Source organism: Lipomyces chichibuensis (genome assembly GCF_038497645.1).
Source record: "Lipomyces chichibuensis strain CBS 12929 unplaced genomic scaffold V1513scaffold_32, whole genome shotgun sequence".
Taxonomy (NCBI): Eukaryota; Fungi; Ascomycota; class Lipomycetes; order Lipomycetales; family Lipomycetaceae; genus Lipomyces; species Lipomyces chichibuensis.
The window spans coordinates 102,091-129,104 of record NW_027117484.1 but is presented as its reverse complement, the minus strand read 5'-3'; the positions used below and the strand labels follow the sequence as shown (position 1 = coordinate 129,104).

Here is a 27,014-nt window from a genome sequence, read left to right as displayed (position 1 = left end):
TATAAGTCCCAACGATAAACCCTAATCCAACGAGGACACTACTTATGACAAAAAGTACGCAACTCGAGACTGCATTTAGTCTACGGTTTTGAGCCCAAGTTTCGCCGCGTCAATTGACAAACGCGATGGAATACTATTGATCCACCAGAAGATTCACCATGACGGAAGAAAAACTGATATCTTCTGGTAAGTGATATTGCACAAGTAGTCTGCTGACATAGATGCCACTTGCTAACTACCAGCAGAGGAGATCGCGTTATACGATCGACAGATCCGATTATGGGGTATAGCTGCCCAAGCACGGTACTGTCACCTGCTTTGCCAGCGCCAGCTGCTCTCAAATGACTCATTATTGACAATGCTACAGTATGCGAGCTGCAAATGTCCTGCTTGTCAACACAGGTGCATTAGCAAATGAAGTTGCGAAGAATATCGTCTTGGCTGGAATTGGATCACTCACAGTGCTCGACTGCCAAACAGTTAGTCCCTTGGACCTTGGTGGCCAGTTTTTGCTGGAGGAGTCAGATATCGGATCGAATGTAAGATACTGTGTGTTTAACTATATCATGAAGTCAGTTGCTAATTACTGAATGGCATGCAGAAAGCCGAGGCCTCAGCTGCACGGATACAGAAGCTCAATCCCCGAACTGTCGTTTCGGCCGATTCTTCTAATTTCATGGAAAAGACAGCCGAATACTATGCCAAATTTGACATTATTGTGGCCACTGAACTGGAGGTCGACGATCTGGTATGTTGCATACTCGAGAACAATCAGTTTAGTGCCTGACTGGCTCTAGATATCCATCAACGACATATGTCGACAGAATTCCAAGCCATTTTATGCTGGGACGTCAATTGGTCTGTATGGTTATATTTTCGCCGATCTCATTAAGCACACATTTTCAATGTAAGCTCCATTACTCTGCACCAATGCAACGTCTCTGGAAACTCAACTGATCTAGTGAACGCGAAAAATCAAACATATCAATCAAACCTGGTCCAGAATCAGCAACCAGGTCGATAATCGATGTCATCGTGAAGAAGGAAGGTCCAAAACTTAAAGAAATTGTCACGAAACAGGAAACTTATAAACCACTTTCAGCATCCTTACAGTCCGACAATCTAAGCAAACTTCGACCAAGAAGTTTAATGAAAATATCTCCAGTGTTGCCTGCAATTAAAGGTCGATAGATTTGTATTTGAATTCGAAATGTTTGGGAGTGAAGCTGATGGTATTTAGCAATGTGGAATTTCCATAAAGATACAGGGTCCCAGAAGCCAACAAGCGAAACTGATCTAGCGCAATTTCACCACCTTGTAGTCGACGCGTGCCGCGATTTCGGCTTACCTGTCGGGATTGTGTCACCTGGATTTACAGCGTCATTCGCACGTAACATCGGCACCGAACTGTCACCAATTGCCGCGATCTTGGGTGGAGTTTTGGCGCAGGATATATTGAATTATCTCGGACAGCGGGAGCAGCCAATTCAGAATTGGGTCATCTTTGATGGGGATAGCTCTACTGCTCCGATATACAGTCTCTAAGGATACAGATCAGCGTGGTATTGAGATTTATAGAGATATTTGTATTGTAATATGTAAATTATGCGAAGGGACACATTATAATGAGCCAAACTGACAAAGGAAATCACTACAAATCATAATCTTCATCAATCATAACAACCATGAAATCAACATCTCGTCTATCTACCATGAATAGTACATACAGGTGAAGAAATACAATCAAATATACGCGAAGCAGGAAAGTGCTTACAATATAACAGAAGGCAGAATAAAAACCAACCAAACAAAAAAAGCATATGTATCGAAGAATCACATAGCAAATCTATACAATTTTAAATCATATCAAATAATCCTTCAAGATAAAATATTACGAACGCCAAAACAATTTTATTTCGCAGAACCATCCCGAATTACTGTCTCAGGTAATTTATTAATTCCTCGAATTGTTCGCCGTTAGTTCGGTAAGTCGACGAAGATTTGGTACTTGTAGCCCTGCAAATATTAGAATAACAATTCATGCAAAAACATGGAGAAACTTACATCCCGGCATGTATGTCTCTAAAACCGTCATTTGCCGTGGGAGAGCAATTTCGAATGGCCCGCTGTCATCCAATGGCACCTGCTCGAGCAAGAGCACATCCTGATCGGCAATAATCGCCTTCTTTGCAATCACCTTGAGAATTTCCGAACTAATTGGCGCCTCGTAGTCCGCAACCTGGTACTGACTAATAAGCTTCTGAATCTGTGACGCAGTCAAGGTCCAGCAAATGTCGTAGATAATCTCAATATCGTTGACCGTTGACTTCTTGAGTTGCAACAACTTAGTCGCCTGCATCAAGTGCTCCAGCTTCAATGTACCTTCTGGCACGTCATTGCTCTTGCACCATTCCTCAATACGCGTGATGTTGTAGCTAATCTGTAGACCACGCTTCCAGGACAAGAAGTTTCTGCGGGACAGAAGATCGTTGAAAGCGGTGACACCCACAAGCTTCAAGAGCTCCATGACGACTTGTCGAACAACCTCCTCCTCTAAATAGTACACCTTCATAGCCTTATGGATTCTGTTCAGGAAGTTCAGCAAATCATCCATGGTGTAGCTTGGTCCAGAAGTCCCCAAAACCTTGCTCAAGAATCGGCTTCCCTCGTTCGTGACGAATCCAGGAAGTGACTGTGACTCGATAACCGCCGGAACAATCATCTTGTGAAGAATCTTCTTCAGGTCCTTCATCCAGGTGTGATAAATGTTGAACTCAAGGTTCTCGAGATCGTGCTTGACCATTCCGACAAGTCGCTCATACTCTTGAAACTCGACAGGATCCATGTTAGTTGTCTGTTCGTTCTCTACAATGTTCAACTCAGCCAGGCACACAAATGACAGCATCTCGTGAACATTAGATAGCCAGAAAGTACCGGGCATGATGATTTCTTCGCCTTCATAGGACATCACTTGTTCCTGGATCGTCTGCATGGCAACGGCCAGTAATAGCTCAGATTCCTTGACGAAGCCCAATCTCCACATCTCAGACGTGACGAGATTGACGATATGCGCAGGGAACAAAACCTCATTGGCAGTCATAGGATTCTGGCCTGATGGATGGGGAATAACCAGTGTCTGAATGAGACCCTTGACAACTTCAAGCTGAATGTCTTCCAGCCTGTCCAGAATGGTCTCAATCTCATTATCGATGTTAAGAGGCTGGAAGAACTGGTCTTTCTCGGAGTCCCCGAACGCGGCAAAATATCCAGGTGACACAACTGGTGCCGACGCCAAAGATGCCGGACGCGGATTGAAGTTCTTCGGAGTTAAAAGGCCAACCTCAGCATCTTTAACGGCGCTGTTAACGCTGTGTCGCTTAAGAGTCCTGCTACTCTTGCCTCCTTGGAGTGATATCATACCGTTCGCGATGCCGTTGATTTGACTATCACCATTCATGTACCCATTGGCTGGACCACGAGAAGCAAGACGCTGAATTTCATCCTTCAGCTTCTGAATCTCCTCATTTAATGATAACTCAGCATCAACTCTCTCCTTCTTGGCCGCCTGCAATGCGTCCCCAAGCTCGACAGTCTTACTGGACAGCGACTTTCGGATTTCCTCGCTCTCGAGTTCTTGATTCTGGAATTTAGTAATGGCCTGACTGTACTTCTCGGTCATATCTTCCAGCTTAGTCTCGAGGTCCTGTGCGTGCTTCATCTGGTCGTTAACGGCTCCGGCGTCGGTCTCAAGCTCCTTGACGTACTCTTGGAGTTCATTATGCTTCTGCTGCCACGACGACAATTGCTGTTCCATATGTTCGATCTGTAAGACCAACTTTTTGTTCTCCTGTGTCCGTGTTGCAAGTAATTGTGTGAGCTCGACAACTTTGTTCTCTAGTCTGTAGGACACTTCCTTGAAGTGATTAATGGACCGTGCCTCAGCCTTGAGCGCAAGAAGCTCTTTCCGTGCCTGCCGCCGTCGATACAAGCTCTGTACAATAACAACTTTCCGAACAAAATCGGTGTATGACTTGCGCGCAACGTATCCTCGGAAGGTAGTTTGAATCGTAATCGCTGCACGTTTTTGTTGGCTCTTAAGCAAGCTCTTGCGCACGAGATATCCACGCAAAACAGCTTGTGTCTTGACCACCGCCCGACGCGTTTCGAGAAACGACTTCCGCGCAGAGTATGAACGCCATGCAGTTTGAACCTTCGTCGCAGCCGCGGTGAGTCGAATCTTCTCGACCCTGCGCCGCGCCAAATATCCACGGATAGAGGCCTGCGATGCGATGATGGACCCCCGGATCTCGAGATATCTGTTCCGAAAATACAGCTTCTTAAGATTCTTCTGCAACAGGACTGCGCACTCGTTCAACCGCTGAGATCGCAGATTCTCAAGATACGCCAACATACCGGCCCGGAAAAAAATCTTATTTTTACCGAGCTGGTACCGATTCGGCTGCGTAATGGCCTTGGACAAGATAGCATACGCCATTTCCTGGATTGGTTTCTCCCAATACGAAGAGTTCACAAGCATATAGTATCGGCTGACAAACTCCTCAAACGTCCAACGAGTCGGGAAACCTTCACAGCTAATTCTGATAGTTTCCAAAACACCGCAGGCCCGCAACTGGTTTAAAACCATAGGTCCTTCGAATTTCCATGCCTCCTTCGCCTCATTCGGTTTGATACATCGAATATAGTGAACGTTGGTGGAATTAATTGTGCTCATAAGCTCGATAAGGGAGCCTTTGAAAATGCCACCAAGGGTCGGCTTGCGATTTGACGCTGCGCCAAGTCGCTTTCCTGGAGCTTGCTTTACAGCCGATTGTGGAAGCTCTGCTTTGGCGACATCGATGGATGTATTTAGCACTTCCTTTAAAAACTCGTTCTTAGACGCCATGAGAACTTCCATATGTTCATCTGGAACAGCGTCTCTGTTTTTCTCGATGAATCCCTCGGAATCATAAGTAACGTCCATAGCATAGTGGTGAACAGTAAAGGCAGTCTTGCCAAATCGAGGCTTTTTGAAGTATGTTTTGTGCTTCTCAACATCAAAATTTGTATATAGTTTCTGAATCCAGGAGTCGTCTGAACCTGAAGGAAGGCGGGATTCTTCGTCCAAGAGGGATAGGATACCGATACGCGCTTCAATGAGATCAATGCAGGGCTGATTATCGGAGAACTCAATGAATGTCCACTCAATCTCCTCACGTACGTACTCATCCTGCTCAAGCTTGAAAACGTGCTGGTTGAACTCCTGCTGAAGTTTCTCGTTTGCATAGTTGATACAGAACTGTTCGAAAGAATTCTTCTGGAAATGCTCGAAACCGTAGATATCGAGCACGCCGATAAACGACTTGGCGGCCTGCTCGATCTCTGGCGGGGCCAGGCTTCGGTTTATGATCGCAACAAGCCAGTCAAACACGGCCGAGTAAATGAATTTGGAAACTGAATCACGGACGACAATTGCTTGCTTATAGTTCAAGTTTGTGACAATTTTCTCGCTGCGGGTTATGATCTGCTTTTTAGTGATCCACTTCGCGAACGAAAACGAGTCGATGCCGAGGAGGTCGCACACCCGGACGAGAGACGGCTCAGTTGATGACAAATTTGAATCGGTCCGCCCGGCAGTGATACTGATATTGCCGATATGTAGCAACGCGGCCAAAATCTGGAAGATCTTTGTTTGTGTCTCGCTATCAATGCCAATTGTAGTAAGCGCGTTTCTGGTCAGCTGGAATTCTTCAGCATCATTGACGTTGGGAATCACAGCATCACCACCTTGGTTCATGTACTGGAACTCTTCCGCTGGGAGTAATCCTAGTGCTTCTCGCTCTTCATCAGTTGCACCGGCACATAACTGATAGAAAATATGATAATTTCGCTCGGTAGCGGGCTGGAACACCAGTCGCGACCGCTCCAAAAGATAGGTACGAATTTTTGCACCAACTATATCGGGATTCGAATCAAACAAGATTTCAATGTATTTTCCGAATCGTGAGGAATTGTCGTTTCGAGTGGTCTTTGCGTTACCGAACGCTTCCATAATTGGATTTGTCGCCAAAATCTGTTCCTCAGTCTGACTCAAGCTGTCGGACTTGCCGCCTTTTCGGCTCCGAGGCTTATCGACATCCTCCACGGTAGCGAAATATCGCATAATGAACTTAGCGCTGACGGTCTTTCCAGCACCACTCTCCCCAGACACTACGATTGTTTGATTCTTGTTGTCCCGAATCATGCATCTGTGCAATTATTAGTAGATGTACATGGCAGAGGTAAGGTAACCGAAAATACCTGTAAGCATCTTCAGCAATGGCAAACAGATGTGGCTCCAGCTCGCCTCGGCGCTTTCCTGAGTACATCTGGATGATGTCTGGCGAGTACAAGGAATCCACTCGTTGGAATGGATTTGTTGCTATCAGAACGATACCACTGTAAGTGTAAATGCTGAGTTGCTGGTATCGCATGCGAATTGCGTGCATGACTACAGTTGTCGGAATGAGGACTGATCACTAATATTGGCAAAACTTGAACATACCAGCAGGCTCGTTTAGATAGGATAAGTTTGTCAAATCCTCATTTGCCTCGAGAATTGGAGGATTGCAGAGTGGAGGTAAGCTGGGAGAATTCTCGTCTTCGAAATCCTCTTCGGAGCATGTGACATTATTGGTCTGCAATAACCGCATGTCAGTCTTCGGCCGCGATCAACGACAATGACATTAACGAACCGACTTACAATTCCATTTTCGAGAGTAAGCTCAAGCGTGATCTTGCCGCCTTCGATGGTTTTCGCAGTGACTTCAGCCTGGACCCAACCCTCCTGTTCGTCTGGTTGCCAGCATTTCCTATCAACAAACGGGTTAGTAGGCGTTCATTGCGATTGTTGCCAAAAATAGCCGACTGTCATTGGCATTTCAGATCCGTGACAAGATCCATTGTACAGAATGACAGGAATCATGGCGAAGGGGATACATTGTACATACGTTCCGACTTCGAAATGGGAGACCATGGCTAGGAGAAATTGCCTTCACGGCAAAGGACAGTTTAGATATATATATTGGAAAAAGAACAGTAGAGGATGGACAAAGAGAGGCAAGCCGAAGAGGACTAGGCGGGCCGACAACAACCACAATAATGTTTGTCAAAGAGAATCCAAACAGAGCGGACACACGGGTTAGAACCTTAGAGCAAATAGGTTGGCGAAGACGCGTTGTGTCTGTTCGCACCGTTCTATGAAATGCAGGTGCTGCTGAAAAAGGGGCACAAGCGAGAAGTTCAGCTCTGTTCTGGTCTGCGTTCCACGGCCAGGGGCCGCCGCATTACAGTGTTAATGCCCACATAAGATAATCTTACTTTTGTTTCCAAGGTACCATAATTGTAGGCACTAGCTGCACATTCCTGTGCGAATACAGCGCAATCGTCTTTCAGAGATGCAGATGTACCGCCACCAACTCGCGGCGATTCATTTGGTAGACGCCTAGCGGTCCAAGCTACGCAATTACAACCCCACATGCAACTCAACTCGATGGAAATGGCACAGACATCACGTTTGTGGGGCACAAAGACCAGCCACTTCCCGGCATTGAACAGAAACGCGTGGGTTACCCGGATACAAGTCAAAATGCTGTTCTGGTGCCTGTGGCGCCGGTCCATGCACTACTTTTACTGCGGCGTTCTGTATACTGATGCCCCAAGACAACACAATCCCGCCCGTGGACAATCCCAACAATCTTCACAACAGGCTTTTTTTTTCGCCTCCATCGCCTCCTTCTCTCATCGAACTGATCTATATCTCACCGATCCCGACTATCAGGTTCTGATTTTCTTTAGTTTTACGTGCTTTCAGCTCCTGCTTCGACCGCACACAGTAACAATGGCTGAGCCGATCAGAAACAGGCGCATCGGCGATCTCGCCAACGCGGCTCCGACCCCTCAGAACACCCCCGCATCGAACACCTACATCGCCTCGCGTGCAACCGAGCCCAGCGTCTCCACTATCCAAGAAGAGGGTATGTATTTTTTTTGTATTTATGTGCAATTCTGCAGATCAAATATGTTGGGTGTGCTGGCAATGTTGTGAGCGGCGATTTCGTGCGAACGTGGTGCAAGTCTGAAAGATTTTACATCGCATTGCCGAAAAGCATCGACCACCAGTCATCTGGAATGCTATTTAGTATTAAAGGAAATGGCCGGGGTTTCAAGCGGTTTCTATACTCTCGGAATGTCTTGGATTTTCTGGAGGTTAGCAACGGTTTTGAGAGCGGCGTCGGGTGATAGTTTGTTGGAGCGCACATTCGAACCCTGCTTTGTTGGGAGCGGTACAACTTTGGTCTCAACGGGTTACCCACAACATATCGCAAATAATACTAGCGTTCGGATAAATTGCCTGCAGGCTCCATTTTTTGATTTGCAGAAATTGTCTTTTTGAGATTGTGAATCAACACTGATGCTTCTACCAGATAAAGCTGCTGTCGCCGGACTGGCCAACAACCCTGCATTGATCTCGATGATTGAGGGTAAGCTCGGCACTCTTGTTGGACGTTCGTCCGGCTACATTGAGTCCCTTCCGGGACCAGTCAAAGAGAGGATTAGTGGTCTCAAGGCGTTGCAGAAGAAACACGCTACTCTTGAGTCCGAGTTCCGAAAAGAGATCCTCGAGCTTGAGAAGAAGTACGCAGAGATATACAAGCCCTTGTATGTGCGACGTGCGATGATAGTGGCAGGCGATGTCGAGCCCACTGAAGAGGAGATTGCCGCTGGCAAGGAAGCGGATGAAAATGAAGAAGTCCTCAAGAAAGAAGAAGCGGGAGTGGATGAGGAAGAGCAGGAGTCTCCAATCCCCAAGGACGCGAAGGGTGTTCCCGAGTTCTGGCTGACTGCGATCAAGAACGTTCCTGCTTTGGCTGAAACCATCACTGATAAAGACGAGGAGGCATTGAAGTATTTGTCCGATATTCGAGTCGAATTTATCGAGCAGCCTGGTTTCATGCTATTGTTCCAGTTTGCTGAGAATGAGTTCTTCAGCAACAAGGTTATCACCAAGACTTATTTCTACCAAGACGAGACCACCTTTGATGGCGATTATATCTACGACCATGCAGTTGGCGACGAAATTGACTGGAAGGATGGCAAGAACTTGACTGTCCGAGTCGAGAAGAAGAAGCAGCGAAATAAGCGTAAGTAAAACGATGTGGAAATATGAGGCATCTATGCTGACGGAAATATGCAGACACCAAGGCTACTCGTACTGTTGAGAAGCTCATCCCGATCGAGAGCTTTTTCAACTTTTTTAGCCCTCCAATTGCTCCTGAAGACGATGATGACGAAGAGGAAATTCCGGAAGACCTGGAGGAGAGATTACAGCTCGACTACCAGCTTGGTGAGGAGATCAAGGAGAAACTTATCCCACGGGCGGTCGACTGGTATACTGGTGAAGCCTTGGACTACGACGAGCTTGACGAATTAGATCCGGACGACTTGGAGGACTACGAAGACGAAGACGACGACGATGAGGAAGATGACGACGAAGATGATTCGGATGAGGAGGGAGACGCAAAGCCGAAGCAGGAGGCTGCTGAGTGCAAGCAGTCATAAATGTAGATTTTGCCATCATTTCTCATTAAATACGACGTTTTACAGTCTCTATATAACTGCGGTTCTGTTCTTTATTTTGATTGCGTTTTGTTGTCAATAATGTGTTTTTTTGTTGGTTTTGACGATATCTCACCTTTCTAAGCCGCCGTGGTTTTGATGCTTGATTATTAGTATGTAATCGTGGTAGTGTAACGGGGCTAAAATGGGATATATTTATCGCATCTGTTGAATTCGATGCAGTCAACGGTGCCGTACAAACTGTCTGGCAAACTTCCGAGATTGCTTGGCCTGCAACATTAAAATAGGCGCGTTTGTTTGAAGTCTGTCCGTCAATGAGTATGGGACTAATGTAGGCATCGTATGTAATTTGATTTCATGATGAGCGTGTAGAAGCTACACATATTCAATTTCCGTCAATACGTTGTATCCTGGGGATAAATTAATAGAATATTTTGCAATCGTGTCGAAAGATGAATTGATCCAGTTCTGGCTGGCATTCTAAGGATGATGTGTGTAGATCAAAACAGAATTTTGGCGTTGCCCAATGCACTGCCACGAATGGCGTTATTTGCTGCGCCACAGCGGCGGGATTGCTGTTCGAGGCGGCGGGACATATTTTTTTTGAGTTTTGAAAGTGGACTCTGACTATTTTCCCCCGGGAGAAGAGACTAAAGAACGTATATTTTCTTATATTACTCACCCATTTTCCACTAGATCCCTCACAACCGCAGTCACATAGTGCAAGACAATACAACAATGACATCCCCGAAGATCATCAACAGCGACCTCTCGCAGTGGCTCCAGAACTCTGTCAAGCTGAGCACCTCTCCGCAAACCTCGTTCCTCTCAGCCGCGTCGCCCTCTCACTTCTCCGGCTCGCCTCCTCAGTCCTACTTTCCACTTTCGAGCCGGCGCTCCTCGATGAAGCTTCCACCTCCGAAGGTTCTGAAGCCGTTCGCGACAGAAGACATCAAAATCCTGCTGCTTGAGAACGTCAACCAGACCGCGGTCGACATCCTCAACCGGCAGGGTTATCAGGTTGAGTTCCACAAGACTTCACTGAACGAGGACGAGCTCATTGAGAAGATCCGGTATGTTCCATTGAGTTGATCTACACGCCCGAGACAGGCAGTTAACTAACGCTAACAGCGACGTCCACGCCATCGGTATCCGTTCGAAAACAAAACTGACTGCTAGAGTGCTCGCGGAAGCTCGCAATCTCGTCGTGATCGGCTGTTTCTGCATCGGCGTGAACCAAGTCGACATCGAATATGCCGCCAAGCACGGCATCGCAGTTTTCAATTCCCCGTTCTCCAACTCGCGCAGTGTTGCTGAGCTCGTGATTGGGGAGATCATTGCGCTTGCCAGGCAGTTCACAGATCGCTCCAATGAAATGCGCAACGGTGTATGGAGCAAGGTCTCCACCGGATGCTGGGAGATTCGCGGCAAGACGCTCGGTATTGTTGGATACGGACACATTGGCGCGCAGTTGAGTGTCTTGGCAGAGTCGATGGGTATGTCCGTTATTTACTACGACGTGATCCCGATCATGTCGCTTGGTATGGCTAAGCAGGTCGCTACTCTCGACGACCTTCTCACCGAAGCCGATTTCATCACCCTCCACGTCCCGGCGCTACCCGAAACTGAGAACCTGATCGGCGCTCCACAGTTCGCAGCGATGAAGCACGGAAGCTATCTAATCAACGCGTCCCGCGGCACCGTAGTTGATATCCCCGCTCTCATCAACGCCATGCACTCAGGCAAGATCGCTGGTGCTGCACTCGACGTTTACCCGAACGAACCGGCAAAGAATGGTCCGACGTTCCACACCGCGCTAAACACCTGGGCCGAGCAACTCCGCTCGCTCAACAACATCATACTGACCCCGCACGTTGGTGGCAGCACCGAGGAAGCTCAGAGCGCAATCGGTATCGAGGTCGGCCAGGCCCTGGTGAGGTACATCAACGAGGGTACGACCATTGGCGCTGTTAATTTCCCCGAAGTCTCGCTTCGGTCGCTCACGCTCGAGGAAGAAAACCACGTACGCGTACTGTACGTCCATTCCAATGTCCCCGGTGTCCTGCGCACCGTCAACGAGATCTTCGCCGAACACAATATCGACAAGCAGTACTCTGACTCGAGAGGTGATATTGCGTATCTAATGGCCGATATCTCGCAGGTCGATGCTGCGGATATTCGCGATTTGTACGAGAAGCTCGAGCGGACGCCATTCAGGATTATGACTAGGCTGCTCTACTAAACGCTAAATTCGGTGTTTTCTTGCTGTACATTCGGGTTAACGCATAAATGTGCAATAATATAAAAGAGTAATGAACGTCACAGGCTTAGGAAAAATGAAAAGTTCTGTCGGTTTAGAGTCAATGGATTATAATTTTAACAATTTGCAATTCATCAATACCGGTCGCTCTATCAAACCATAGGGCAATTCACCATACTCTGCAAATTTTTAATCAGATGGCAACAATGCATACGATATATTTTGTAATCTCATCCCCTTATCATTTACTTTCTTACTGCCCGCCAGTGCACAAGAGATAATTGTCTGAACTTAGTATATCAAAATGTTCTATATCATCAAAACTATTTAAAACTAAAAGTATCAAATATGAATTTTACAACTTCACGAATTGGCGGCAACATCGACTTAAGCATTAACAATATACTCTTGTGTATCATAACTTGGATCTTTGAAGCTACAACACGTGGCACAGTTTATACAACACAACAAGCAACGTACGATAGAGGAAATCCGACACTCGTGAAAACCATTTACAGACTAGATTTTCGTTAGCCAGTCCAATCTGTAATGTACGAAACGCGAAACCTACAGGTCGTATTTAACAAACTCCTCGTACAAGGTCTTGCCTAGACGAGCGGGCGACTTCTCGACGGCAACACCAGCAGCAGTGAGAGAAGCAATCTTGGAGCTGGCACCGCCCTTACCTCCAGAGATAATGGCACCAGCGTGTCCCATACGACGGCCGGGTGGCGCAGAGACACCAGCAATGAACGAGCACACAGGCTTAGGCTGTGCACGAGTCAAGTTGTACTCCTTCAAGAACTCGGCCGCATCCTCCTCGGCCGTTCCACCGATCTCACCAATCATGATGATTCCATCAGTCTCGCTGTCATCAAGGAAGACCGTCAAGGCATCAATGAAGTTGGTGCCACTGAATGGATCACCACCGATGCCGATTACGAGACTCTGGCCGAGACCGACGTTGGTGGTCTGGTTGACCGCCTCGTACGTGAGCGTTCCCGATCGAGAGACAATGCCGATTCTACCGCGCTTGTGGATGTGTGATGGCATGATACCAATCTTGCACTGCTCAGGAGCACTGTTACCATCAGCTGCTGTCACCGTGAGGAATACATATTAATAGAGCTTACATGATACCAGGGCAGTTGGGACCCACCAATCGAGTCTTGCTTTGTGTCTTCAACATGTCTACAACTCGGACCATATCGTGCCTAGATGCCATTAGACTTGTTCAAAAATCACTCCGATGGAAACTTGGAACCTACTGTGGGATACCTTCGGTGATGCAAACGACCAGCGGAAGCTCAGCCTTGATAGCCTCCTCGATCGAGGCAGCGGCAAGAGGAGGGGGAACGAAAATGGCCGACGCGGTCGCTAATATGATTAACTGGTTTCTCAACTAGTCTCAGCATAACCCAACCATACCACCAGTCTCCTTCACAGCCTCATCGACAGTGGCAAAAATCGGCAATCCCAAGTGAGTCTGGCCAGCCTTCTTCGGGTTGGTTCCACCAACGACCTAAACGTTGGTTCGGTTAGATATTTGCAAGACTTCTAATCGGATGAACTAACATACCTTTGTTCCATATTCTATTGCTTGCGTAGCATGGAAAGTACCTTGTTTACCTGTAAATCGTAGAAAACTGTCAGTATTCTTCTATGGACTTAACTGTAAATGAGCTGGAATGAATCATGAGGAGATGGTCGAACAATGTTCCGAGGTCAACAGATCGTGAAGGCGAGGCAGGAAGCAATAGCGATGACGGCAACATTTCATATGTCACCATATAACACGCAGGCTCTAAGCTGGATTACAGCGGGCTCATTGCTGTCTATTGGTTCCTTTGTTCCCACCGACTGTACGACCAGTACCAAACCTCAGAGCAAATCCAATCGTACTTTCAGCCCAGTGTCGAGTAACAAAATGCGGCACTTATCTTGGAAGAGGACTTTGGTATCGGAGTTGATCCTCAGGTTCTTGATGGTGTCGGAGTAGTCAAGACGTGACGAGGACGAGCTGAATGCTCGTCGCGGCGCGTATGTAAGAGCCCTGTTTGTTGAATGAGAAAATGGCCTCCAATTGGCGCAATTGCGTCCGGAAAAAAAAAGGAAATGCGGCAAAAAAAGGTCACATACTTGGACCCTTGTCTCGCAAGGGAATTTCTGAGAGACATCATGGTTTGGGATGGAAATAATGGGCCGGGGAAATTGAGGGTTGGTCGGGAGAAAAGTGGTAGTAGTTGGCGATGAGCGGCTGCTTAAGAGAGTTGACATTTGCGGAAGCGTGCCTTCTACTTAGCGCATGCCCAAAACTTGTCCTTACCAGGTCCCGCTCACAACGGTGATTCATACAAAAGTCCGTACTTATGATTATATTTCAATCTTTTTGCACATTTGTGGGAAAAAAAATATTATTTACTATTATTATTTGTCCAGACTCTCCTAATCTGATATTATTATATGGTTCATAGTCGAGTATTCTTGTCGGCATCTCCATTAGTTGACGGCACAAGTCAACATGCTTCCGACGCGTTCCACTCTAGATGGCCAGCATCCGATTGACTGACATCATCAGTTGGAACACCAAATAAAGGCAACACACCCGACATAATTCGTTCAACCTAAAAATATTTGTCTACATTTTTCTATTATATAAAATATACATATCGTACAATGTAACAATTAGTCCTGCAATATGTAGCCGAATCAATTGTCCGTAACAGACAACCATCAACAGGAATCGAACAGAATTACGAACGACCATTTATCCACATTTTACTCTACTACGACATCGTAGTCACATCGCTGTTAATCGTCTAATATGCTCTTTCTGGTGCTGGTGTCACAGGAAAGGGCGATGATAGGTCCTCCGGCACCATGCGTTGATCTAGTCGAACCTCTTCTTTGATAGACGGACTCGACTCGTTGGTTACAGATCGATATCGCAACACTACAGGCCGCGACCTCCTCCCCAAATCTGCTTGCCTTCTGTCACCGCCATATTCTTCCTCGGATAACTCATCATCTCCTTGACCTTGCTTGTCGTTATTGTAATCCATATCGTTCTCGTCATCATACCGCGGCTTCGCCGCCGCTTTCCGCCGATTACGCATTCCATTGCTCGCCTGCTCAACTTCATCGCTCCCGCTTTCATACGCGCCGTCATACGCGCCGTTCAATAGAGACCTGTCCAACTTATCCGGATCCACGCCATCGAAAGCGCCTATTGCACGACGTCGACTGGCACGTCCCGACGCAGTGGTATACACTGCAGCAGAAGTATCCGTGCCCGGACTACTCCGCCGCGTCGAGATCCGTCCCTGTCGCCGTCCTTGTCCTTGTCCTTGTCCTTCATCCTCAAGGTACTCCTCCAACTCTTGATCCCCATCCGCAGCATTATAGTTAACTCGCTTACCACGCGTGCGGCCCCGATACATGCCTCCAAATTCGGCCGCAACCGCCGCCGTCTCGTCCTGAATTTGCTTCCGCTGAATTCGATAGGTCTGCCTTTTTCTCCTTTGCTCTCCTGCTTCGAGTCGCGGTAACTCGGCCGCGAGCTTTTCCGTCAGAGCCTTGGCGTGGCGAGATGTGTCTGATCCTTTAAGCTCATCAATATATCTCTGTAATTCGTCGTGTGTGCTGGCCACTGGCGTCCAATTCACTAAGCGTTTGCGTGGATTAGTCTCCCTAAATAATCGGAACCGGGTATCGTCTGTATCGGCTTTAGTATTTTCAAATATCTGTAATAACCAAAAAGTCGTACTTAATCCTTCAACGAGATAATAACGCCTCCGCTCACTGTCCATACCGATGGCTGATACCGCCAACTCGCAATTCCGATCATCCTCCAACCGGTTCCCAGAATATCCATTTGATAATATCTTTCGCACTGCTTCGGATGAAATCAAGCTCCAGTGCACCAGTGCAAGCAGAAACTCCAGCCGTCCTTCCCAGTCCAAGGTTACAAATGTATAGCCTCCTTGAAACGGACCACTGTGGTTGTGCGGTCCCCAATACGCCGAACCATGATTAGACATGGCTTCCTCTATCGCGCGGCTGGAGTGGCCTGGCTCAATATTTTTTTTTCTGTTCAGCACAAGACTCAGAGTCCGGCACATGAACGCATCAACTTCGGGCGTCGGCTTCTCTGAAACGATACCGTCTTCAAAATCCTGCGGACCCATATCCGGCACGCCGTCATACAACTCAGCAAATTTTGCTCTAAACATAACCAATACCGCAATCTCCGGAACGTTACTTGGAGCCCGTGGTTCGACTATGAATTTCTTCCTTGGCGGCTTAGCAGCTTTGAACTTGGTAAGCAGATCTGGCTCCGGTTCTTGTTCAGGTTCGTCGACGGCTGTCTCGCCAGAAGCGACAACGATGTCGTCGTCCCCCTCATCGTCCAAGTCCTCATCTTCATCTTCCGACATCAACTCGTCCTCTAATACGGAACTGAACTTCATCTGCTTCTGCTTCTTAGCAGACTGATTCGAGGTCGTGGACTTGGCCACTGCAGCAGCAAAAACGTCCTCATCACGTGGCCGCTTGCCATTACCAATTGCTGACGCGACTGCTGACCTCTTAACGCTCAGTTTCGATTGCTTCTTCTGCTTCTTGGTCACCGGCGGTGTGTCGTCAAGTTGGATGTCATCCGGTGGAGGTGACAGGGAGGAGTCACTGCCAAATCCCGACGATATCGATGACATTGTGCAATCTATCAATTCAAAGTTGCTGCCGTATAGTTACAACCCCTTCTCGTGCTGTGTGAGTGGGAAGATGAGACGACTTGGTCTTCCTTGATCAAAATTCTCACGCTTCTGCGTCAACGATATCACTGTCAATCGTTAATTAACAGCCATACACTAAATCAAACCATCTGCTCGACTGAAGACTCCAGAGATACCAGTCGAAAACCTGGTGGGCGTGTCTGGGATCGTGATCCGTCCTGTCGAAAAAGGGTTCATTTGTGTAAATGGGGTACAAACCCCTTATTGATGTTTGATTGCAGTTGCCTTCGCCTTCGCCATCGCCATCGCCATGCTGGGGGCCTCGCCGATTCACCATCGATATAGCACCGCCCAATAGCTCAATGAAAGCAGATGATTGCGCTGTCTCAATTTCTTCGCAATTGAAACATTGTACAGTGATTTGGCAGGGCATATTGATGAGAATGAGGATCGGGACGAATAGTTGGCGATCGTGGTTTGGTAATTAATCCGGCAGGAACGGATCACGATCGATCAGGCGACAAATGTGATAGTCGTAGTGCACCACTCACTCACCTTTTTCTTCTCGAATCTTTTCCGTTTGTAATCCGGAGACACTGAGTATTGTAGCTAATGCGCTATTGAATGAAATATGCCAGGTTAATAGTGGTCGCTAGCGTAATATCCTCGTACTGCCTTGCGAGCTGTATGAATCTTGAAAACCTGTGAAGCCATAAAATCGAAAAGAAGAAAATTACAAGACAGAAAGGCAGACGAAAGCGGGATTAGTTTTTTTAAATTTGAGGCACGTTGTTGGGCACACCACAATTTTGCAATTTGGGACTCAGCGCTACCAAAAAAATAGTTAGTGCCTTTTTCACCGTTCTCTTACGTTTCCTGGCCATTTTTAATTTAGCTGCCTAATTGTCCCGCAACGATTGCTTTCGGTGCTCAGAGATTATATCTTATATCTTTTATCGGCTATCAATGCATTTCAGCAGATCCATATCCATTTATGTAGCAATCTCGGTGTCAATTGCCTCCGCTTTTGGCCGCCTGGTAGAATTAAGAGCCTGGCCAAACTTTCCTCTTTTTCTGCTGTCGATATCTTCCCTGGGAAATGCCACAATAATCGATCCTCGCTTGGCTGCAGATATCTGCACTAAAATTTGGTTCCTATCTCAAGCTATCGAAACCAGTGCACTCTTTCTGTTTCCTGTCCGTTAGAATTTTACCCCTCAGTTGTCAATTCAGAAGCGTATTTAACGATTTCCTGAAATTCAAATGATCCGAAATTATTTATTCATTCCTACTGAATCACATACACATATCCGGACACAATATGACCTAAATATTTCCCCAAATTAGATTTTTTCTACGCCGCCACCGGGCACGCGTCCCATTTCACGTTTCAATCCGGGTAATACATAGACTCCGCGGAGCCCTAACCCAATTCCTAAGCTCGTAAATGGAATAAGTCGCGCTTTTCAACCAACCAATATCGTCATTATCATTAACAAAATGGCATCACCAGAACCTGAACAAGTCTTCCAAATAGACGAGTCGCCGGACGAGACTGCAATCTCACAATTGCGTAAAAAAGACAGCAGCAATGGGAGCAACGACGAGCAAGGCGAGGAAGTTGTGAATATTTTGGAGCTTGGGATTGATCCCACAACCACCGAAACTGGAGTCGCTAACCCTGCCAACCAAATGGAAGACGGTGATACCGACAAGAATTTAGAGAAGGAGGTAGTCAAGAAAGACAAGAAAAAGAAGAAACGAGCGCGACCAGCGCGACCACAGGTGGATCCGTCGCAAGTTCCTGAGCGGCCGCCACAGCAGACCGGTAATGTTTTCAATATCTGGTATAACAAATGGAGCGGCGGTGATCGGGAGGATAAATACATTTCGCAAACAAAGGCAGAAGGAAGATGCAATATTGCAAAGGATGCTGGGTACACTAAAGCCGACAACATTCCTGGGTCATATTTTTGCTTGTTCTTTGCACGCGGATTATGTCCGAACGGGAAGAACTGCAATTACTTGCACAGATTACCTACTATTACGGACATTTACAATCCTAATGTCGACTGCTTTGGTCGAGACAAACGGTCTGACTATAGAGATGATATGGGTGGCGTTGGTAGTTTTATGCGGCAGAACAGGACGATCTACGTCGGACGAATTACGGTCTCTGATGATATAGAAGAGGTTGTGGCCCGACATTTCGCCGAGTGGGGCGATATAGAAAGAAGTGCGTATGATGCTTAATTATGAACCTTAGATATCATACTAATTGTAATAGTCCGAGTTCTCAATTCACGAGGTGTCGGGTTCGTCACATATGTTAATGAAGCCAATGCCCAATTTGCGAAAGAAGCCATGGCACATCAGTCTCTAGACCACAGCGAGATTTTGAACGTGCGATGGGCAACCGTGGATCCGAATCCGCTCGCAAAAGCTCGTGAACAACGGAAACTCGAAGAACAGGCAGCTGAAGCCGTCAGAAGAATGCTGCCACCAGATTTCTTGGAACAATTGAACGCAGGCGCGTTGCAACCTGCTAAGAAGCGGAAAACGTAGATTGTGAAGATGAAAATTATGTATAATATTGCATTGTCCAAAATATATGGTGGGCCTCATTAGGGCAATGCACGATAAATACTAAAAACTTCATTAAATGCCAATGTTCCTACGCCAAACACGATACCTTAACAAGATATATTGCAATGAGATGAGATATGAGTGAGCCAGATACTGTACCAACAACACACACTTTGCCATGTAACTGACAAAAACCTAAATTCCAAGTAGTATCTGATTCGTTACCTTTGAATGTCTAACACGATGATCTTCTCCGCAGAAAAGGAGACTACAATTGCCCACTTTGTGCCCTTGTCAGATTCCTTAAGCAAGGCATCAAACAACCGGCTAGCATACTGTCTCTGTGACGACGGTACCCCGTTGATAATCTTCCGCCATCCATCTTGTGCAAGCGGGATTGTCGAAATTAGCGCCATCAACTCCGCCTTAAAATCGACTGCAAACACTGGCGCATCAGACAGCGAGTTTATGTAGCTAGACACATACTCGTGCGCCTTCTTTTCATCCAAATCGCGTCTCTTCAATTTCCGCGCTCCACCTTTACTTTGTTTACCGCTCTTCTCGTTTCTGTCCGCATCGTTATGGATGATAATGACGTCTTGAGAGCCGTTCACCTGTTGCTTGGAGACTGACGCGCGAGTGGCACTAAGCGCCGCCTTCTCCTGTTCGTGAATTTCCTGTAAAAGATGCGGGATAACCTCCGATCGATCGATATCCACGTCATCTCTTCGTGACATGTTCTTGACCTTCACCGATTTGAATGTGGCAGATTCATTATTCAGCAGCGATTTGACGATGATAACCCAGTTCACTCCCGACGTCCTCGAGTACGACACTAGCGAGTCAGGGGAAGATCCAATCGGCGCTAACTCGGCCTTGATACCGCTCGCCCAGAGTTCTTGCACGATCTCAATAGCCAATCCGTACGTCGCTGCGTCAGACGAGCTGCCAACAACAAGAACGTCACACAATGCCTCGCATAACTGCGAGTTTCGTTCCTCATCGCGCGACTTGGAGTGATACTTCGAATGTCGCTGAACAGAGGAGGCTAGATGCTCCCATGCCAGATTGAACCCAACGGCACCGACGGGCTTGTCAACAAACATGGAATGGTGATAGTATTTAATCAAACTATCGTATCTTCCACCGCCAGCGATAATACGGTGCTTCTTCTGGTCGATAACGACTTGAAACATAATACCTCGGCGATAGTAACGCTCATTGTAGTTGCTCAATGGGACGAGATATATCTTTTTAGTCACGCCAAATTGCTGCAAAAAGTTGCTGACCTTCCGTAAATGATTCGCGACAAAGCTGAAGTGATCGTTGGTGTAGTTCGAAGCCTGGAACAAGCGCAAAAGGCGTGACAAGCCTTTATCAAGATCATCTAATCACAGCAGTCTTAGCAGAAGTACTGTCGGGCCCAAATGAGGCACTCACCTTTGAAGTCGAATTTATCAAGGTCATCTAGAGCTGCAGACGAGACCGTAGACTTGGCTCTAAGCTCGTTCTTGATGTCTTTCATACTAAGAGACATGTTAAGTTTGCTTAGAAGCATCAGAACAGCGGGCCGTTGAGCCTGATTTATTCGACAGGCATCCATGATCATTTCCCTACCTTGAATTAGTCAGGCCCTACAGACAATTTTCCTTCACAGGGTACTTACAATAAATCCGCATGATTCAAACAAAAACACACAGACGACTTCTCGGACACAAGAAACTCGTTCACGACCTCATCAAGCACTTTCATAACTTCAGCGTCCTCAACTGCATATGCTGACGGATCGCTTGACAGGATATCAAAGTCAACTTCTCCATAAGCACGGGGCTCACCACCGCCACTGGGATCCTCAGATCTATATACATTACCGAACGTGAAACTTCGTCTGTACGGCGGTGTGACTCTTGCAAGTACGCGTGCATATGGAAGAGTCAGGTCATATGGGAGCTGCAGCACGGTACCCGCGGCATCTAGTAACTGATACCGATTCGGCACGTTATAGACTGTAGACTTTGGAAACACAACTGAATGCGTCGGAACCTCCACCGCTCCATGCAGTCGGAATATTGTCGTCAGCTTATCCTTGACCTGACCTCGCAATACCAGATCATTGATGTTAATCGCGTTTGGAATCTTGTCGTAGAGAATATCTTTCACAAGATCGTGCGACTTCGAGAATAAGGCATCACGAACCTGTGATAACCAAGGAGATGCCGGATCCGTAAGGCTACGCAAAGTCTGCTGAATCATTTCGTCTTCAATGCGGACGGGCAACTGGCCCGAATGAAGCAATTCCCCAGCACTGGGCCGGTTCCCGGGTCTGTGATCTAACAAACGCTCGATAATCATCAACTCACGACTCTTCTCACTCGGAAAATCGCGGGGAAACGCAATCGATGAGTTGCGAAGGCTCTTCAAGACCTGAACGCGTTCCATTCCAGTTTTCAGAGGATAACACATCTCGAAGAAGATGATTCCAAGCGAATACATATCAACCTTCTCGTTGTAACTGCCGTCCCCAACAGCTTCAACAGCAACGTAGAACGTTGTACCAACATCAGTTGTGAGATCTTCTCCAGCAACTGCGTCGTTGCTCATCACAACCTTCTCACTGTGCACGTTCTTCGCAAGACCAAAATCTCCTACTTTGCAATTCTGAGCCTGGTCAATGAAAATATTAGTCGGCTTCAAATCCCTATGGATAATGCCCTGGCTGTGAATATGGTTTAGAGCTTCCAAGATCTGTCGTAACAATCGCCAATACTCATCCGGATTCTGGTACAACCCGTCTCTAATCAAATCATAAAGAGTGTGCTTTTCACAATACTCCATCTGAATAAATAGTGTGCTCCTAATGGATTGGCCAACGATTGCTGACCGGCGCATGACGGTCCCATTGACGGACTCATTATCAATACTTGGACCGTTATTCTGTGTGTGGTTGTCGTTAGGCGTAGAATCGTCGCTGTCATAACCAAATTCAATATGAAGGTCTTGCAATGAATTCGACATAAAGTCCAAGCCGCTCATGGAGTCCAACTCTTGAGAAGCATACATCTGGAGGTCGACCTCGTCATCACCATCTTCTTCACTGTCTGTCGAAATGGCCTCGCTGATACCGTCGTCCCGATACAAATGGTCCTCCTCGAGCCAGGCTGCAAAATATCGAACAACGTATTGATGTGATAGCCGAGACAAAAGCATCACCTCGCTCAGAATGTTTGTGAGCTTGTTTTGGGTATGGCGAATTTTTTTTATAGCATAGAATCGCCCGTCAAGCCGATTGCGCGCCCTTACAACTTCGCCATATGCACCTCGACCTAGCAGCTGACCCTCCTCGAAGTCCTGCAAATATCGCGATCGGTGATTGCTGCTCGTCAAGGTGTCCTCTTTCGCAAATCTGGAGCTCCGGCCATCAATTGAAGAGCTAGCTCTTCGGACAATTGCCGTCGCTGATGACACTTGAGGACTGTAAGCCAATGCGGATATGGGGATCTGAGCAGGCGCATCATTGCGTAAGAACTGCGATGGCAGAAGCTCAAATGCAGATGGACGTTTCCTGGAATTCTCCTTGAATATGCGCGTGAGAAAGTCATGCAATGGCTCCGACCATTCCTTAGTCTCTATGAGAGCTTGCGGCGATTCATGTTCTCTTGTAATAGACTTGCCACAAATCATTTGCAGGAACACCACGCCAAAGTCCCAAATATCTGACTTTCTACCTGGTTTCAAATTATTGCCAGCAGTGAATTCCGGAGGCGGCCATCTTCGAGCGACCAAAGACTTGGAAGGCTTGTTAGTAAATGGATGATTGGTGTCCATTTCTTCAAGTCTAGCAATGTAGCTGACGTTAGATATTTTAGCAACCGTGCCAGAGAAGGGGTTGTCGCGGAATATGCCGACTGAACGCAAGTCAATGCCTTTATGATAGAAACCTCGTTTGTGTAAATCCTCAAGACCCTCAAGCAGCTGAATCGTCCATTCTCGGGCGACATTAAAGCTAATAGTGCCAACCGTCGAAAGAAGGTCGTCCAAAGTGCCGAGATTCGGATATTCAGTCAATATATCGATTACCCAGGCAGACTGCTGCCGCGCTATTTTAAAGTCGTAGAGCATGACGACATTATCGTGTCTGAGAATTTTCAATGAGTTGAGCTCCTCTTCAAGCGACTCTAGTTGCCGCTTGCCGTCAGACGTGTTCCAAAATGTTTCCGTCAATTCTAATTCATGAAGCAGGAAGACTGCGTCCACATTGGCTCTATCTGCTGTAAGCTGAGGTTTAACAGTGTAGAACCGCCCAAGCGAGCCATTGGCAATCAGCGGAACTTTTCCAACAACCCGACGAAAGGTCACAATGCTACCGTCCCAAGTCTTCGCCTTGATGATTCTGTCAAACATCACTGAATCCTCGGAGAAGTCGTCTTCAATTATGCTGGCTGATTTGGAGCGATCTCTATGTTCTTTTGCTTTATCCTTGCGACGCCGCATTTCCTCCTTAATCATCTCCTCAAGTACGCGCTCCTCCTCTTGGTTTGTCTGTTCAATGAGCTTCTTCTGAGCTTCAGCTTCTTTTTTGGCCTTGACCTTCTCCTCCTCCATTCGGCGCACGCGCTCATCTTCCAAAGTCTCTTTCGCAGATTTAAGAGTGTCTTGGATCTGCTCGAGCATTTCCTGTACTGTGGTTGAAATTTCATAAATCATTTCTTCTCCGACGAGTTCCTTAGGACGAGTGTTGACATAATTTGTGATATCCTTCAACTGGCTGTTCCGAATATTTTTCGGATTCTCAATTGTGATAATGGGAACCGATCTGGGATACGTTGCCGTCATTTTGACCCTCAACACCAACGACACAACGGCCTTTGACGCCGCGTCCGGGTGCGCTTGAAGTCTAATATTGAACGACGGACTTGCAGTTTTCTGCGAAACGCAAATTTGTCAGTAATCGATCGATACAAACCGAGCTATGTACTGTCACACGACTCACATTCCATGCCGAGATTGACTCATTCTCCGAGAAATCGTCCATATAAATGGCTTTCAATGCCTGTACTTCATTTGTCTGTGTCTCTATATAATGATCCTTCGCCATATCTGTGTCGGTTTCGTTGCGCTGTAGTCGAATGATAATAAGTGTGAACAGTTATTATACTAGACTGAGTACCGACAATGAACATAACGTATGATTCACAACCATTCATGCAACTGAACAGTAATGGTTGTTTATCCCGCCAATTTTTATCGGTGGTGTGTCGTCTACGTGGTGTCGTTTCGTGAGAGTCCACCAAATATGCGAAAACTGACCAGTATGTTGGCGCGCCGGTGGTGGAGAGCAACGGCAGGTATGTGAAAGGACAAATCGCAGCGGCAAAACTGCGATAATTACAAACGGTCAAGGTGCTGAACTTGACTTGGCTGGAAAGCAATGTGGAGGCAGCGGGCGTAAGAGAGCTAGCGAAGCTGTCTATGAAGCATGTGTCAGTCATTTAACTCAACCGCAGATGCCTTGCCACGAATGATTGGATGTCAGTTGTGGAATGTTAGCAGAATATGAACATACCCCTTAGCACAGCCAGCTGCTTAAGCCGCCATGGCTAGGATCTGATCTAAATGTAGCTATGTGAAATAAAGAGATTGTGGGTGGGTTGTAGGTGAAAGAAGAGGGGAGAGAGTCATCGGAACGGAGTAGAGATCATTATTTAAGGGCGACGCGGCTTGTTAGTTGTTGCTTTGTCGAAAGGGTATCGTACCTTCTCGCTCGGCGCCGCGGAGTTTTCCTTCGTGCGGCACTTCTGCGGTTATGACGCTTACTGCTGCGCATTCGTAATGGCACTTCTCATTTAAGTCTGCCACCAATTCTGTGCGGCGCTGCTGCGAGGGCAAGGTTACCCTGGCAACATTCATGATAATAGAGCTTTCACTGCCTCTACTGCGCAACAACAAACACAACACGTATCGCAGCAGAGTACACGACATATCGCGACATCCATCATCCAGGTCGCATCATCCGCCATGCACAAATTTTCTTCTTATTATTTTCTATTACAGTACTGATTTTTCTGAAAGTTTATTCGGAGATTATTAATCGCGAAGAATGCTGGACTGGTTATTTGAGGGCGACACGGTTGATGAAACAACAATTGATCAGAAACTGTTAGAAGAGGGAATAGACTTGTCCATAGGTACTATATTATTGACCTCCGCATGAAGGAAATTAATTATAACAACCTACTTTAGATCCCTTCCCCGACAGCCCTGGCGCATCAGCATGGGCGTGGAAAGCTTTACCGACGTTCCTCACCGGCACTCCACTTCCGTTGCGTGAAGCTGCCAAAGACGGTGTAAAACAAGAAATACCGGAAGAGCAAATTGAAGATATAGACGACGATGTTATAATGCGTGATGCTACAGAAGTATCCATACGGCATCCACCTCATTTGTCCTTGGCAGGTGCAGCTGAGTCACTTCGATCTCGACTGCTTCGCAAACTCACTTCGGCTGCAACATCTTCCAAAGCTGATAAGGAAAATGCGGGGCCAGCTACGTTTATACAGCGGCCCGCCGATTTCAAGTTCACCGAGTCTGCGGCGCGAGAGCCATGGACTCCTACAATCGACACGCCAACTCGCAAGCCAGTACTGAAGGAACCTCCTGTGAGCATACTACGCACCCCTGGAACTGCTGGCACAAAGAAATTTGTATCGTTTGCTCCAACGCAGGATCTTGGTTCCGACGGACATAGCGACCATGGTGATAGCTACAAGTCTACTACCGGGAGAATTCGATCAGGATTGCCACTAAATTTCCCAGGAAAGTTTCCGAGTCCATGGACGCCTAAGAGCGTCATTGATAAATTAGATTTAGCCGAAACTCCAGTAACTAGCTTTGCTCTGCGGCGAAAGATTGGCGAAAATAGCTCTAGTAATGATGCGACAAAGCCAATGTTGAGGACCGACTCTGACATTGTTCAGAAGCAGAAAATAACAGCAGAACCGTCGAAGCGCAGCAAATTTTCTGGCGACCGTAGCGACGAGAATGTCGACAAGAAAGAGATGGACAAGCTATATAGGCCACGTCGTCATTCACGCCAATTGAAGAAACTTCGATTCATATGCGATCAAGTTTTGGAGAATAACCAAAATCTAGAAATATTAGCAGCGCACAAGGCACTTACTGATATCAAGGCACGGGCTGGCAGCGGTCGGCCATCAACTCGGTCCACGGGCTCTGCGACTTCGGCCGACGAAGTAGATCCCATGTACTGGAAACGAAAATTCGAAGAAACTGAAGAGAAGCGTCTTCAGCTTTTGGAAATTCTAGAGGAAGTTCAGAAGCATTCCGAGCACTTGACCGAATTTGGCCAAGAGCAAGACAGACGGATAGTAGAATTACAGCGGCAGCTGGATGAAGAGTCGCGGAAAGGGAAAGAGACCGTGCAGATGGTACAGGCCTTATCGAAGGAAATGAGGTCATTAAAGGAGAAATCAGCAGAAGTCAATAGGCGACGACTTAACCAACTGACTGAGAACCGAAGTATTTTAAACCAAGGTCTCGGAATAAAATCACAATAGAACGAGCTGTACAAATAGACCACAAGTTAATGTAGGATTTTAGTGATGTGTATGGATGATGTTTTTGTTTGATATGGGATTGACTTGGTTGGCGTTTTGTTTGATATTTCAGTGAAGATATTGTATATAAGCCATTTGTAGAGTCAGTTAATGATATACTAGAGTGATTAATCAAGTGTCAGTCAGAGCTTCTCAAGAGAAATTCAGGGGTGAAGTATCTCCCCGTCTATTAGGATTAGGGTATTC

At 46.8% G+C, this 27,014-nt stretch overlaps 9 protein-coding genes across 9 annotated transcripts; 5 read left to right on the top strand and 4 right to left on the bottom strand.

Moving 5' to 3' along the window:
* The first annotated feature begins 13 nt into the window (after positions 1–13).
* On the top strand, positions 14–1,835 carry V1513DRAFT_449874 (uncharacterized protein). Its single transcript, XM_066898736.1, has 7 exons — positions 14–186; positions 246–303; positions 368–539; positions 602–748; positions 798–907; positions 963–1,183; positions 1,241–1,835. Exons 1-7 carry the CDS (start codon positions 159–161, stop codon positions 1,543–1,545), a joined length of 1,041 nt encoding a protein of 346 aa, XP_066752018.1. The 5' UTR covers positions 14–158; the 3' UTR covers positions 1,546–1,835.
* On the bottom strand, positions 1,589–7,218 carry V1513DRAFT_465917 (P-loop containing nucleoside triphosphate hydrolase protein). Its single transcript, XM_066900057.1, has 6 exons — positions 6,987–7,218; positions 6,740–6,848; positions 6,542–6,674; positions 6,298–6,487; positions 2,065–6,245; positions 1,589–2,016 (listed from the first exon to the last, which is right to left on the bottom strand). Exons 1-6 carry the CDS (start codon positions 7,010–7,012, stop codon positions 1,955–1,957), a joined length of 4,701 nt encoding a protein of 1,566 aa, XP_066752017.1. The 5' UTR covers positions 7,013–7,218; the 3' UTR covers positions 1,589–1,954.
* A 545-nt stretch (positions 7,219–7,763) lies between these two features.
* Positions 7,764–10,072, top strand: V1513DRAFT_449866 (uncharacterized protein). Its single transcript, XM_066898735.1, has 3 exons — positions 7,764–8,012; positions 8,463–9,179; positions 9,233–10,072. Exons 1-3 carry the CDS (start codon positions 7,877–7,879, stop codon positions 9,595–9,597), a joined length of 1,218 nt encoding a protein of 405 aa, XP_066752016.1. The 5' UTR covers positions 7,764–7,876; the 3' UTR covers positions 9,598–10,072.
* A 185-nt stretch (positions 10,073–10,257) lies between these two features.
* Positions 10,258–12,195, top strand: V1513DRAFT_449863 (uncharacterized protein). The gene is made up of 2 exons (XM_066898734.1): positions 10,258–10,688; positions 10,747–12,195. Exons 1-2 carry the CDS (start codon positions 10,354–10,356, stop codon positions 11,855–11,857), a joined length of 1,446 nt encoding a protein of 481 aa, XP_066752015.1. The 5' UTR covers positions 10,258–10,353; the 3' UTR covers positions 11,858–12,195.
* Positions 12,196–12,442: 247 nt separating this feature from the next.
* V1513DRAFT_459948 (succinyl-CoA synthetase-like protein) lies at positions 12,443–13,650 on the bottom strand (the record flags this gene model as incomplete). The annotated part of the gene is made up of 6 exons (XM_066899797.1): positions 12,443–12,956; positions 13,009–13,089; positions 13,144–13,252; positions 13,304–13,397; positions 13,455–13,521; positions 13,544–13,650. The coding sequence occupies 6 exons, from the start codon at positions 13,648–13,650 to the stop codon at positions 12,443–12,445; spliced, it is 972 nt and encodes a 323-aa protein (XP_066752014.1).
* A 1,044-nt stretch (positions 13,651–14,694) lies between these two features.
* Positions 14,695–16,311, bottom strand: V1513DRAFT_459947 (uncharacterized protein; the record flags this gene model as incomplete). The annotated part of the gene is made up of 2 exons (XM_066899796.1): positions 14,695–15,590; positions 15,642–16,311. The coding sequence occupies 2 exons, from the start codon at positions 16,309–16,311 to the stop codon at positions 14,695–14,697; spliced, it is 1,566 nt and encodes a 521-aa protein (XP_066752013.1).
* A 1,778-nt stretch (positions 16,312–18,089) lies between these two features.
* Positions 18,090–19,252, top strand: V1513DRAFT_449852 (uncharacterized protein). The gene is made up of 2 exons (XM_066898733.1): positions 18,090–18,844; positions 18,896–19,252. Exons 1-2 carry the CDS (start codon positions 18,109–18,111, stop codon positions 19,171–19,173), a joined length of 1,014 nt encoding a protein of 337 aa, XP_066752012.1. The 5' UTR covers positions 18,090–18,108; the 3' UTR covers positions 19,174–19,252.
* A 72-nt stretch (positions 19,253–19,324) lies between these two features.
* Positions 19,325–24,554, bottom strand: V1513DRAFT_186375 (kinase-like domain-containing protein). Its single transcript, XM_066894298.1, has 4 exons — positions 24,185–24,554; positions 20,861–24,117; positions 20,635–20,807; positions 19,325–20,581 (listed from the first exon to the last, which is right to left on the bottom strand). The coding sequence occupies exons 1-4, from the start codon at positions 24,287–24,289 to the stop codon at positions 19,416–19,418; spliced, it is 4,701 nt and encodes a 1,566-aa protein (XP_066752011.1). The 5' UTR covers positions 24,290–24,554; the 3' UTR covers positions 19,325–19,415.
* Positions 24,555–24,942: 388 nt separating this feature from the next.
* V1513DRAFT_449847 (uncharacterized protein) lies at positions 24,943–26,943 on the top strand. Its single transcript, XM_066898732.1, has 2 exons — positions 24,943–25,379; positions 25,435–26,943. Exons 1-2 carry the CDS (start codon positions 25,292–25,294, stop codon positions 26,766–26,768), a joined length of 1,422 nt encoding a protein of 473 aa, XP_066752010.1. The 5' UTR covers positions 24,943–25,291; the 3' UTR covers positions 26,769–26,943.
* Positions 26,944–27,014: the final 71 nt, after the last annotated feature.

Coding starts and splice junctions, on each gene's coding strand:
- V1513DRAFT_449866 (XM_066898735.1), top strand. CDS start 7,877: ATGGCTGAGCCGATCAGAAACAGGCGCATCGGCGATCTCGCCAACGCG. Junction 8,013..8,462: donor CTCCACTATCCAAGAAGAGG/GTATGTATTTTT, acceptor TGCTTCTACCAG/ATAAAGCTGCTGTCGCCGGA. Junction 9,180..9,232: donor GAAGAAGCAGCGAAATAAGC/GTAAGTAAAACG, acceptor GGAAATATGCAG/ACACCAAGGCTACTCGTACT.
- V1513DRAFT_186375 (XM_066894298.1), bottom strand. CDS start 24,289: ATGGCGAAGGATCATTATATAGAGACACAGACAAATGAAGTACAGGCA. Junction 24,118..24,184: donor AGTCAATCTCGGCATGGAAT/GTGAGTCGTGTG, acceptor TGCGTTTCGCAG/AAAACTGCAAGTCCGTCGTT. Junction 20,582..20,634: donor TGATAAATTCGACTTCAAAG/GTGAGTGCCTCA, acceptor TGCTGTGATTAG/ATGATCTTGATAAAGGCTTG.
- V1513DRAFT_449847 (XM_066898732.1), top strand. CDS start 25,292: ATGCTGGACTGGTTATTTGAGGGCGACACGGTTGATGAAACAACAATT. Junction 25,380..25,434: donor GGGAATAGACTTGTCCATAG/GTACTATATTAT, acceptor AACCTACTTTAG/ATCCCTTCCCCGACAGCCCT.
- V1513DRAFT_449874 (XM_066898736.1), top strand. CDS start 159: ATGACGGAAGAAAAACTGATATCTTCTG. Junction 749..797: donor AACTGGAGGTCGACGATCTG/GTATGTTGCATA, acceptor GACTGGCTCTAG/ATATCCATCAACGACATATG. Junction 908..962: donor ATTAAGCACACATTTTCAAT/GTAAGCTCCATT, acceptor CAACTGATCTAG/TGAACGCGAAAAATCAAACA.
- V1513DRAFT_449863 (XM_066898734.1), top strand. CDS start 10,354: ATGACATCCCCGAAGATCATCAACAGCGACCTCTCGCAGTGGCTCCAG. Junction 10,689..10,746: donor GAGCTCATTGAGAAGATCCG/GTATGTTCCATT, acceptor TAACGCTAACAG/CGACGTCCACGCCATCGGTA.
- V1513DRAFT_449852 (XM_066898733.1), top strand. CDS start 18,109: ATGGCATCACCAGAACCTGAACAAGTCTTCCAAATAGACGAGTCGCCG. Junction 18,845..18,895: donor GTGGGGCGATATAGAAAGAA/GTGCGTATGATG, acceptor TAATTGTAATAG/TCCGAGTTCTCAATTCACGA.
- V1513DRAFT_465917 (XM_066900057.1), bottom strand. CDS start 7,012: ATGGTCTCCCATTTCGAAGTCGGAAC. Junction 6,246..6,297: donor ATTGCTGAAGATGCTTACAG/GTATTTTCGGTT, acceptor ATAATTGCACAG/ATGCATGATTCGGGACAACA. Junction 2,017..2,064: donor AGAGACATACATGCCGGGAT/GTAAGTTTCTCC, acceptor TAATATTTGCAG/GGCTACAAGTACCAAATCTT.